Raw genomic sequence first — 12,824 nt, 5'->3', positions numbered from 1 at the left:
GAACAGAGTGAAGGAGTAGAAAAAGGGGGACAGAGTTAAGGAGGAGAAACAGGGGGACAGAGTGAAGGAGGAGAAACAGGGGGACAGGGTGAAGGAGGAGAGACAGGGGAACAGAGTGAAAGAGGAGAGACATGGGGACAGAGTGAAGGAGGAGAGACATGGGGAGAGAGTGAAGGAGGAGAGACATGGGGACAGAGTGAAGGAGGAGAGACAGGGGGACAGAGTGAATGAGGAGAGCGTGAAGGAAGAGAAACAGGGGGACAGAGTGAAGGAGGAGAGACATGGGAACAGAGTGAAGGGAGAGAGACAGGGGGACAGAGGGAAGGAGGAGAGTCAGGGGACAGAGTGAAGGAGGAGAAACAGGCGAACAGAGTGAAAGAGGAGAGACATGGGAACAGAGTGAAGGAGGAGTGACATGGGAACAGAGTGAAGGAGGAGTGACATGGGAACAGAGTGAAGGAGGAGAAACAGGGACACAGGGTGAAGGAGGAGAGACAGGGGAACAGAGTGAAAGAGGGGAGACATGGGGACAGAGTGAAGGAGGAGAAACAGGGGGAAACAGTGAAGGAGAAGAGACATGGGGAGAGAGTGAAGGAGGAGAGACATGGGGAGAGAGTGAAGGAGGAGAGACATGGGGACAGAGTGAAGGAGGAGAGACAGGGGGACAGAGTGAAGGGGGAGAGACAGGGGGACAGAGGGAAGGAGGAGAGTCAGGGACAGAGTGAAGGAGGAGAAACAGGGGAACAGAGTGAAAGAGGAGAGACATGGGAACAGAGTGAAGGAGGAGTGACATGGGAACAGAGTGAAGGAGGAGAAACAGGGGGACAGAGTGAAGGAGGAGAAACAGGGGAACAGAGTTAAGGAGGAGAAATAGGGGGACAGAGTGAAGGAGGAGAAACAGGGGGACAGGGTGAAGGAGGAGAGACAGGGGAACAGAGTGAAAGAGGAGAGACATGGGGACAGAGTGAAGGAGGAGAAACAGGGGGAAACAGTGAAGGAGTAGAGACATGGGGAGAGAGTGAAGGAGGAGAGACATGGGGAGAGAGTGAAGGAGGAGAGACATGGGGACAGAGTGAAGGAGGAGAGACAGGGGGACAGAGTGAATGAGGAGAGCGTGAAGGAAGAGAAATAGGGGGACAGAGTGAAGGAGGAGAGACATGGGAACAGAGTGAAGGGAGAGAGACAGGGGGACAGAGGGAAGGAGGAGAGTCAGGGGACAGAGTGAAGGAGGAGAAACAGGCGAACAGAGTGAAAGAGGAGAGACATGGGAACAGAGTGAAGGAGGAGTTACATGGGAACAGAGTGAAGGAGGAGTGACACGGGAACAGAGTGAAGGAGGAGAAACAGGGAGACAGGGTGAAGGAGGAGAGACAGGGGAACAGAGTGAAAGAGGGGAGACATGGGGACAGAGTGAAGGAGGAGAAACAGGGGGAAACAGTGAAGGAGAAGAGACATGGGGAGAGAGTGAAGGAGGAGAGACATGGGGACAGAGTGAAGGAGGAGAGACAGGGGGACAGAGTGAATGAGGAGAGCGTGAAGGAAGAGAAACAGAGGGACAGAGTGAAGGAGGAGAGACATGGGAACAGAGTGAAGGGGGAGAGACAGGGGGACAGAGGGAAGGAGGAGAGTCAGGGGACAGAGTGAAGGAGGAGAAACAGGGGAACAGAGTGAAAGAGGAGAGACATGGGAACAGAGTGAAGGAGGAGTGACATGGGAACAGAGTGAAGGAGAAGAAACAGGGGGACAGAGTGAAGGAGGAGAAACAGGGGGACAGAGTGAAGGAGGAGAAACAGGGGGACAGAGTGAAGGAGGAGAAACAGGGGGACATAGTGAAGGAGGAGAGACAGGGGGACAGAGTGAATGAGGAGAGACAGGGGACAAAGTGAAGGAGGAGAGACAGGGGGACAGAGTGAAGGAGGAGAAACAGGGGGACAAAGTGAAGGAGGAGAAACAGGGGGACAAAGTGAAGGAGGAGAAACAGGTGGACAGAGTGAAGGAGGACAGAGTGAAGAAGGAGAAACAGGAGGACAGAGTGAAGGAGGAGAAATAGGGGGACAAAGTGAAGGAGGAGAAACAGGGAGACAGAGTGAAGGAGGACAGAGTGAAGGAGGAGAGACATGGGGACCGAGTGAAGGAGGAGAGACAGGGGACAGAGTGAAGGAAGAGAGACAGGGGGACAGAGTGAAGGAGGAGAGACAGGGGGACAGAGTGAAGGAGGAGAGACAGGGGACAAAGTGAAGGAGGAGAGACAGGGGGACAGAGTGAAGGAGGAGAAACAGGGGGACAAAGTGAAGGAGGAGAAACAGGGGGACAAAGTGAAGGAGGAGAAACAGGTGGACAGAGTGAAGGAGGACAGAGTGAAGAAGGAGAAACAGGAGGACAGAGTGAAGGAGGAGAAATAGGGGGACAAAGTGAAGGAGGAGAAACAGGGAGACAGAGTGAAGGAGGACAGAGTGAAGGAGGAGAGACATGGGGACCGAGTGAAGGAGGAGAGACAGGGGACAGAGTGAAGGAAGAGAGACAGGGGGACAGAGTGAAGGAGGAGAGACAGGGGGACAGAGTGAAGGAGGAGAGACAGGGGACAGGGTGAAGGAGGAGAGACATGGGTCAGAGTGAAGGAGGAAAGACAGGGGGACAGAGTGAAGGAGGAGAGTCAGGGGGACAGAGGGAAGGAGGAGAGTCAGGGGGACAGAGTGAAGGAGGAGAGACAGGGGACAAAGTGAAGGAGGAGAGACAGGAGGACAGCGTGAAGGAGGAGAGACAGGGAGTCAGAACAGACTGGGAGGAGAGACTACTGTATAGCTCTGGAGAAGAGACGGTCTAGATCAGAACAGTGTAGCACGAGAATGCTGGGCAATGACGAATACTCACTGGGGAACTTGTGCTCGTGGCTGATGTCCAGGAGACGCTTCAGACCTGTCAATCAACAACATCACCAACAACATTGGTGACGACCATAACCGTCAGCATCTCTTTCACACCTCCACCCCTTCCCTCCATTTTTAACACCTCCACTCCCTTCCCGCTCCTTACCCCCTCCGTCTAATTTTCCCTCCTCTTCTCCCTACCCCTCCCTCTAATTTTAACACCTCCACTCCCTTCCGCTCCTTACCCCCTCCCTCTAATTTTCCCTCCATCTCCTTACCCACTCCCTCTAATTTTCCCTCCCTCTCCTTGCCCCCTCCCTCTAATTTTCCCTCCTCCTCTCCTTGCACCCTCCCTCTAATTTCCCTCCTCCTCTCCTTGCCCCCTCCCTCTAATTTTAACACCTCCACTCACTCCTCCTCTCCTTACCCCCTCCCTCTAATTTTAACACCTCCACTCACTCCTCCTCTCCTTACCCCCTCCCTCTAATTTTAACACCTCCACTCCCTCCTCCTCTCCTTGTCCCCTCCCTCTAATTTTCACACCTCCACTCGCCTCTCCTCTCCTTACCCCCTCCCACTAATTTTCACACCATACCAAACACAATCCTTTATTGTCATTTCCCTCCTGTTTCTTCCTCTCTGACACACCAACAGACAGGAACGAGGTCATAATCGTGAGACGACGGATTATTGTGTCCAGTCAGGGATTACATCATTGGTTTTCCGTCTGTTTTCTACAGATGTTTATTTCCTTCTACACAATAAGAACGACTTCAATCTGCATATACTGTAGGTGATGAGGAAATGAAACCTCTATCTGCACGTCACTAAGAGCTAATGTGATGCAGCTGTTAGTAACCGGACCATGAAGAGAATACATCACTCAGAAAGCTAACCTTCCCCTACTCACTCCCCAAACCTTTGCCTCCTCCTTCCAAAGATCTGAGGTCACTCAGACCTGATTATATGTTATCTGAGACAGCCAGGAAGGACTGACTCAACCTCCTCAGAATGTTTCTGACACAATCCCAATCCTAACCCCATCCATAGCCCCTACTCCTAGAAACTAATGTAGAACAGCGAAATGGGACAGGGACTCACCAGCCTCCGTTAGAGTGTAGCTGGCTGAGACTCCAACAGTGTTGGTAACCTCACAGGAGAAGATACCAAGGTCCTCCAGACTGGGAGCATTAAAGATTGCTCTGGACCTGAGGAGACAGCATGACAATGAACTAACACAGAGAGCAGAAACAGACTGGAGCACCAGGCAACGGACACACAGAACCTACTTTCCCCCTCTGTGATGATGGTATAGAAACAGTACTTACTTTCCCCCTCTGTGACCATGGTATAGAAACATATCTTACTTTCCCCCTCTGTGACCATGGTATAGAAACAGTACTTACTTTCCCCCTCTGTGACCATGGTATAGAAACAGTACTTACTTTCCCCCTCTGTGACCATGGTATAGAACCAGTACTTACTTTCCCCCTCTGTGACCATGGTATAGAAACAGTACTTACTTTCCCCCTCTGTGATGATGGTATAGAAACATATCTTACTTTCCCCCTCTGTGACCATGGTATAGAAACAGTACTTACTTTCCCCATCTGTGACCATGGTATAGAAACATATCTTACTTTCCCCCTCTGTGACCATGGTATAGAAACAGCACTTACTTTCCCCCTCTGTGACCATGGTATAGAAACAGAACCTACTTTCCCCCTCTGTGATGATGGTATAGAAACAGTACCTACTTTCCCCCTCTGTGACCATGGTATAGAACCATATCTTACTTTCCCCCTCTGTGACCATGGTATATAAACAGTACTTACTTTCCCCCTCTGTGACCATGGTATATAAACAGTACTTACTTTCCCCCTCTGTGACCATGGTATATAAACAGTACTTACTTTCCCCCTCTGTGACCATGGTATATAAACATATCTTACTTGCCCCCCTCTGTGACCATGGTATAGAAACAGTACTTACTTTCCCCCTCTGTGACCATGGTATAGAAACAGTACTTACTTTCCCCCTCTGTGATGATGGTATAGAAACATATCTTACTTTCCCCCTCTGTGACCATGGTATAGAAACAGTACTTACTTTCCCCCTCTGTGACCATGGTATAGAAACAGTACTTACTTTCCCCCTCTGTGACCATGGTATAGAACCATATCTTACTTTCCCCCTCTGTGACCATGGTATATAAACATATCTTACGTTCCCCCTCTGTGACCATGGTATTTAAACATATCTTACTTTCCCCCTCTGTGACCATGGTATAGAAACATATCTTACTTTCCCCCTCTGTGACCATGGTATAGAAACATATCTTACTTTCCCCCTCTGTGACCATGGTATATAAACAGAACCTACTTTCCCCCTCTGTGATGAGGGTATAGAAACATATCTTACTTTCCCCCTCTGTGACCATGGTATAGAAACATATCTTACTTTCCCCCTCTGTGACCATGGTATAGAAACAGTACTTACTTTCCCCCTCTGTGACCATGGTATAGAACCATATCTTACTTTCCCCCTCTGTGACCATGGTATATAAACATATCTTACTTTCCCCCTCTGTGACCATGGTATATAAACATATCTTACTTGCCCCCCTCTGTGACCATGGTATAGAAACAGTACTTACTTTCCCCCTCTGTGACCATGGTATAGAAACAGTACTTACTTTCCCCCTCTGTGATGATGGTATAGAAACATATCTTACTTTCCCCCTCTGTGACCATGGTATATAAACATATCTTACTTGCCCCCCTCTGTGACCATGGTATAGAAACAGAACCTACTTTCCCCCTCTGTGATGATGGTATATAAACAGTACTTACTTTCCCCCTCTGTGACCATGGTATATAAACATATCTTACTTTCCCCCTCTGTGACCATGGTATAGAAACAGTACTTACTTTCCCCCTCTGTGACCATGGTATAGAAACAGTACTTACTTTCCCCCTCTGTGATGATGGTATAGAAACATATCTTACTTTCCCCCTCTGTGACCATGGTATAGAAACAGTACTTACTTCCCCCTCTGTGACAATGGTATAGAAACATATCTTACTTTCCCCCTCTGTGACCATGGTATAGAACCATATCTTACTTTCCCCCTCTGTGACCATGGTATAGAAACAGTACTTACTTTCCCCCTCTGTGACCATGGTATAGAACCATATCTTACTTTCCCCCTCTGTGACCATGGTATATAAACATATCTTACGTTCCCCCTCTGTGACCATGGTATTTAAACATATCTTACTTTCCCCCTCTGTGACCATGGTATAGAAACAGTACTTACTTTCCCCCTCTGTGACCATGGTATAGAAACATATCTTACTTTCCCCCTCTGTGACCATGGTATATAAACAGAACCTACTTTCCCCCTCTGTGACCATGGTATAGAACCATATCTTACTTTCCCCCTCTGTGACCATGGTATATAAACATATCTTACTTTCCCCCTCTGTGACCATGGTATAGAAACATATCTTACTTTCCCCCTTTGTGACCATGGTATAGAAACAGTACTTACTTTCCCCCTCTGTGACCATGGTATAGAAACATATCTTACTTTCCCCCTCTGTGACCATGGTATAGAAACATATCTTACTTTCCCCCTCTGTGACCATGGTATAGAAACAGTACTTACTTTCCCCCTCTGTGATGATGGTATAGAAACATATCTTACTTTCCCCCTCTGCGACCATGGTATAGAAACAGCACTTACTTGCCCCCCTCTGTGACGATGGTGAGTCTGGAGGTGTCTGTCAGAGTCTTGTAGTTCTTAGACCAGATGAACTCTGACCCCTCGGCCATCTCAGAACACTCAAAGATCATGGAGATCACACCATCATCATCCACATCCAGTATTATCTCATGAGTACCTGGGGGGTACATGTTTCATAGAGGAGAGAAACGGAGAAGGAGAAGAGATTTGATTTTAAAAATACCTTTATTAACCCAATAGTTACATCAATAAAAGCACAGACCTAGAATATTAGAACCAAGCCCCCCTCATTGTTCACTCTACATAGAAGTCCCGAGAGACAGAGACAGAGACAGAGACAGAGACAGAGACAGACAGACAGACAGACAGACAGACAGACAGACAGACAGACAGACAGACAGACAGACAGACAGACAGACAGACAGACAGACAGACAGACAGACAGACAGACAGACAGTACTACTGTACACACCAGGCATGGTTAGAGCCAGAACAGGTCCTAACACAGCAGAAGTCTTTCCCACTCCAGCCAGGTTCTGAGCACGCACCCTGAACACATAGGACCTGCCTGCAATCAGACCATTCACCTGGAGAACACACACAAGGAGGGAGAGGAACAACACACATTGCTGTTAGCTAACATACTACAACTCCACTATCTGACTTTCCAGGAAGCCATCAGATGGCTTTGTCCTAAACTACTTGGAATCGATGGAATGCTAACCTTGGTGGCCTTCCCAAGGACCACTATAGAATGCTGACAGGTATGGGTATAGACAGGGTCCTCTATGGCAGATATTTGGACACATCCTAACCTTCATGTACTTCAGCTTGGTGGCCTTCTCATGTACTCCCTTCCAGTCCTCCCCTGCCACGGCCTCCTTGATGTCCACATAGAAGCCGTTGACAGGAGTACGGCCATCGAAGGTAGGAGGTTCCCACAGCAACACCAGGGAACTGTCACGCACCTCCAACACATGGAGATCATGAGGAGCACCTGGAGAGACAGACAGGTAGAGAGAGCGACCATGGGGAGCACCGGGAGAGACAGACAGGTAGAGGTTACTGTACTGTACATCCATTCCTAAGTCTGACCATGTAACTTAACTAGAGGTTTGGGGACAATTCCAATTAAATTCCAATAAGAAATTTAACCAAATTTCAGCGTTCCTAATCAAAAGGCATTGAAGATAATTGGAATTTTGGTGTACTTCTTGAATTGTAATTGACCCCAACCCTGCTTGACCAGGAAAACCTTCTAGTTCTGATCCTGTGAGGAATTGTTCTGTGGTAGGGTAGAAGCGTACGTGGCTTAGAGATTGTTCATTTTTTACACTCCAGGGATAGGGTATAGGTTAAAGGGTATAGGGTATAGGGTATAGGGTAAGGTTAGGGTATAGGGTAAGGTTAGGGTATAGGGTAAGGTTAGGGTATAGGGTAAGGTTAGGGTAAGGTTAGGGTATAGGTTAAGGTTAGGGTATAGGGTATAGGGTAGTGTAAGGTTAGGGTATAGGGTAAGGTTAGGGTAAGGTTAGGGTATAGGTTAAGGTTAAGGTATAGGGTATAGGGTAGTGTAAGGTTAGGGTATAGGGTAAGGTTAGGGTATAGTTTAAAGGATATATAGGGTAGTGTAAGGTTAGGGTATAGGGTAAGGTTAGGGTAAGGTTAGGGTATAGGTTAAGGTTAGGGTATAGGGTATAGGGTAGTGTAAGGTTAGGGTATAGGGTAAGGTTAGGGTAAGGTTAGGGTATAGGTTAAGGTTAGGGTATAGGGTATAGGGTAGTGTAAGGTTAGGGTATAGGGTAAGGTTAGGGTATAGGGTAAGGTTAGGGTATAGGGTAAGGTTAGGGTAAGGTTAGGGTAAAGGTTAAGGTTAGGGTAAGGTTAGGGTATAGGGTATAGGGTAGTGTAAGGTTAGGGTATAGGGTAAGGTTAGGGTATAGGGTAAGGTTAGGGTATAGGGTAAGGTTAGGGTATAGGTTAAGGTTAGGGTACAGGGTAAGGTTAGGGTAAGGTTAGGGTATAGGTTAAGGTTAGGGTATAGGGTAAGGTTAGGGTACAGGTTAAGGTTAGGGTATAGGGTAAGGTTAGGGTATAGGGTAAGGTTAGGGTATAGGGTAAGGTTAGGGTATAGGTTAAGGTTAGGGTAAGGTTAGGGTACAGGTTAAGGTTAGGGTATAGGGTAAGGTTAGGGTATAGTTTAAAGGGTATAGGGTATAGGGTAGTGTAAGGTTAGGGTATAGGGTAAGGTTAGGGTAAGGTTAGGGTATAGGTTAAGGTTAGGGTATAGGGTAAGGTTAGGGTACAGGTTAAGGTTAGGGTATAGGGTAAGGTTAGGGTATAGGGTAAGGTTAGGGTAAGGTTAGGGTATAGGTTAAGGTTAGGGTAAAGGGTAAGGTTCGGGTATAGGGTAAGGTTAGGGTACAGGTTAAGGTTAGGGTATAGGGTAAGGTTAGGGTACAGGTTAAGGTTAGGGTATAGGGTAAGGTTAGGGTAAGGTTAGGGTATAGGGTAAGGTTAGGGTATAGGATATAGGGTAGTGTAAGATTAGGGTATAGGGTAAGGTTAGGGTAAGGTTAGGGTATAGGTTAAGGTTAGGGTAAGGTTAGGGTACAGGTTAAGGTTAGGGTATAGGGTAAGGTTAGGGTAAGGTTAGGGTATAGGGTAAGGTTAGGGTATAGGATATAGGGTAGTGTAAGGTTAGGGTATAGGGTAAGGTTAGGGTAAGGTTAGGGTATAGGTTAAGGTTAGGGTATAGGGTAAGGTTAGGGTACAGGTTAAGGTTAGAGTATAGGGTAAGGTTAGGGTATAGGGTAAGGTTAGGGTATAGGATAAGGTTAGGGTAAGGTTAGGGTATAGGTTAAGGTTAGGGTATAGGTTAAGGTTAGGGTACAGGTTAAGGTTAGGGTAAGGTTAGGGTAAGGTTAGGGTATAGGGTATAGGGTAGTGTAAGGTTAGGGTATAGGGTAAGGTTAGGGTATAGGGTAAGGTTAGGGTATAGGGTAAGGTTAGGGTAAGGTTAGGGTATAGGTTAAGGTTAGGGTATAGGGTAAGGTTAGGGTAAGGTTAGGGTATAGGTTAAGGTTAGGGTATAGGGTAAGGTTAGGGTACAGGTTAAGGTTAGGGTATAGGGTAAGGTTAGGGTATAGGGTAAGGTTAGGGTAAGGTTAGGGTATAGGGTAAGGTTAGGGTATAGGGTAAGGTTAGGGTATAGGGTAAGGTTAGGGTAAGGTTAGGGTATAGGTTAAGGTTAGGGTAAGGTTAGGGTACAGGTTAAGGTTAGGGTATAGGGTAAGGTTAGGGTATAGTTTAAAGGGTATAGGGTATAGGGTAGTGTAAGGTTAGGGTATAGGGTAAGGTTAGGGTAAGGTTAGGGTATAGGTTAAGGTTAGGGTATAGGGTAAGGTTAGGGTACAGGTTAAGGTTAGGGTATAGGGTAAGGTTAGGGTATAGGGTAAGGTTAGGGTAAGGTTAGGGTATAGGTTAAGGTTAGGGTAAAGGGTAAGGTTCGGGTATAGGGTAAGGTTAGGGTACAGGTTAAGGTTAGGGTATAGGGTAAGGTTAGGGTACAGGTTAAGGTTAGGGTATAGGGTAAGGTTAGGGTAAGGTTAGGCTATAGGGTAAGGTTAGGGTATAGGATATAGGGTAGTGTAAGGTTAGGGTATAGGGTAAGGTTAGGGTAAGGTTAGGGTATAGGTTAAGGTTAGGGTAAGGTTAGGGTACAGGTTAAGGTTAGGGTATAGGGTAAGGTTAGGGTAAGGTTAGGGTATAGGGTAAGGTTAGGGTATAGGATATAGGGTAGTGTAAGGTTAGGGTATAGGGTAAGGTTAGGGTAAGGTTAGGGTATAGGTTAAGGTTAGGGTATAGGGTAAGGTTAGGGTACAGGTTAAGGTTAGAGTATAGGGTAAGGTTAGGGTAAGGTTAGGGTATAGGGTAAGGTTAGGGTATAGGATAAGGTTAGGGTAAGGTTAGGGTATAGGTTAAGGTTAGGGTATAGGGTAAGGTTAGGGTACAGGTTAAGGTTAGGGTAAGGTTAGGGTATAGGGTAAGGTTAGGGTACAGGTTAAGGTTAGGGTATAGGGTATGGTTAGGGTAAGGTTAGGGTATAGGGTAAGGTTAGGGTATAGGGTAAGGTTATGGTATAGGGTAAGGTTAGGGTATAGGATATAGGGTAGTGTAAGGTTAGGGTATAGGGTAAGGTTAGGGTATAGGGTAAGGTTAGGGTATAGGGTAAGATTAGGGTATAGGTTAAGGTTAGGGTATAGGGTAAGATTAGGGTATAGGTTAAGGTTAGGGTATAGGGTAAGGTTAGGGTATAGGGTAAGGTTAGGGTACAGGTTAAGGTTAGGGTATAGGGTATGGTTAGGGTAAGGTTAGGGTATAGGGTAAGGTTAGGGTATAGGGTAAGGTTATGGTATAGGGTAAGGTTAGGGTATAGGATATAGGGTAGTGTAAGGTTAGGGTATAGGGTAAGGTTAGGGTATAGGGTAAGGTTAGGGTATAGGGTAAGATTAGGGTATAGGTTAAGGTTAGGGTATAGGGTAAGATTAGGGTATAGGTTAAGGTTAGGGTATAGGGTAAGGTTAGGGTAAGGTTAGGGTATAGGGTAAGGTTAGGGTATAGGATAAGGTTAGGGTATAGGGTAAGATTAGGGTATAGGGTAAGGTTAGGGTATAGGGTAAGGTTAGGGTAAGGTTAGGGTATAGGGTAAGGTTAGGGTATAGGATATAGGGTAGTGTAAGGTTAGGGTATAGGGTAAGGTTAGGGTATAGGGTAAGGTTAGGGTATAGGATATAGGGTAAGGCTAGGGTATAGGGTAAGGCTAGGGTATAGGGTAAGGTTAGGGTATAGGGTAAGGTTAGGGTATAGGGTATAGGGTAAGGTTAGGGTATAGGGTAAGGTTAGGGTAAGGTTAGGGTAGAGGATATAGGGTAGTGTAAGGTTAAGGTATAGGATATAGGGTAGTGTAAGGTTAGGGTACAGTTTAAGGTTAGGGTAAGGTTGGGGTATAGGGTAAGGTTAGTGTATAGGGTAAGGTTAGGGTATAGGGTAAGGTTAGGGTAAGGTTAGGTTAGGGTATTGGGTAAGGGTAAGGTTAGGGTATAGGGTAAGGTTAGGGTATAGGGTAAGGTCAGGGTAAGGTTAGGGTATGGGATATAGGGTAGTGTAAGGTTAGGGTATAGGATATAGGGTAGTGTAAGGTTAAGGTATAGGATATAGGGTAGTGTAAGGTTAGGGTATAGGTTAAGGTTAGGGAAAGGTTAGGGTATAGGGTAAGGTTAGTGTATAGGGTAAGGTTAGGGTATAGGGTAATGCTAGGGTATAGGGTAAGGTTAGGGTATAGGGTAAGGTTAGTGTGAAGGGTAAGGTTAGGGTATAGGGTAAGGTTAGGGTAAGGTTAGGGTATAGGGTAAGATTAGGGTATAGGGTAAGGTTAGGGTAAGGTTAGGGTATAGGGTAAGGTTAGTGTATAGCGTAAGGTAGGGTATAGGGTAAGGTTAGTGTATAGGGTAAGGTTAGGGTAAGGTTAGTGTATAGGGTAAGGTTAGGGTATAGGGTAAGGTTAGGGTATAGGGTAAGGTTAGGGTTTAGGTTAAAGGGTATAGGATGTAGTGTAAGGTTAGGGTATAGGTTAAGGTTAGTGTATAGGGTAAGGTTAGGGTATAGGGTAATGTTAGTGTAAAGTGTAAGGTTAGGGTAAAGTTAGGTTATAGGGTAAGGTTAGGGTAAGGTTAGGGTATAGGGCAAGGTTAGTGTATAGGGTAAGGTTAGGGTATAGGGTAAGGTTAGGGTATAGGGTAAGGTTAGGGTAAGGTTAGTGTATAGGGTAAGGTTAGGGTATAGGGTAAGGTTAGTGTATAGGGTAAGGTTAGGGTATAGGGTAAGGTTAGGGTAAGGTTAGTGTATAGGGTAAGGTTAGGGTATAGGGTAAGGTTAGTGTATAGGGTAAGGTTAGGGTATAGGGTAAGGTTAGGGTATAGGGTTAGTGTATAGGGTAAGGTTAGGGTATAGGTTTAGGGTAAAGGGTAAGGTTAGGGTATAGGGTAAGGGTAAGGTTAGGGTATAGGGTAAGGGTACCTGGCTTAGCAATGGTCCATTCTTTACACTCCAGAGCTGCGCTGGGCAGAGAGGCCTCGCTGACCCCGGCCATGTTGATGGCTCGCACTTGGAACTGGTAGAACAAGTTCTCCTTCAGGTTCTCTGCCTGG

The 12,824-nt window shown here is 46.4% G+C and overlaps 1 protein-coding gene across 4 annotated transcripts in view; it reads right to left on the bottom strand.

Moving 5' to 3' along the window:
- Positions 1–12,824, bottom strand: part of myom1a (myomesin 1a (skelemin)) — a 124,845-nt gene that overhangs the window by 61,361 nt on the left and 50,660 nt on the right. For all 4 annotated transcript variants that reach the window (XM_036966992.2, XM_036966996.2, XM_036966995.2 and 1 more), the window contains 6 exons: positions 12,694–12,820; positions 7,431–7,612; positions 7,088–7,202; positions 6,616–6,772; positions 3,969–4,075; positions 2,872–2,916 (listed from right to left, as the gene is read on the bottom strand). In XM_036966992.2, the coding sequence (XP_036822887.2) occupies positions 2,872–2,916; positions 3,969–4,075; positions 6,616–6,772; positions 7,088–7,202; positions 7,431–7,612; positions 12,694–12,820 (733 nt within the window). The remainder of the gene's footprint in view (positions 1–2,871; positions 2,917–3,968; positions 4,076–6,615; positions 6,773–7,087; positions 7,203–7,430; positions 7,613–12,693; positions 12,821–12,824) is intronic.

The sequence above is a fragment of the Oncorhynchus mykiss genome, chromosome 28 (genome assembly GCF_057628025.1).
Source record: "Oncorhynchus mykiss isolate SJ-2025 chromosome 28, ASM5762802v1, whole genome shotgun sequence".
In the NCBI taxonomy this organism is placed as follows: Eukaryota; Metazoa; Chordata; class Actinopteri; order Salmoniformes; family Salmonidae; genus Oncorhynchus; species Oncorhynchus mykiss.
This window is presented reverse-complemented; position numbering and strand designations above follow the sequence as displayed.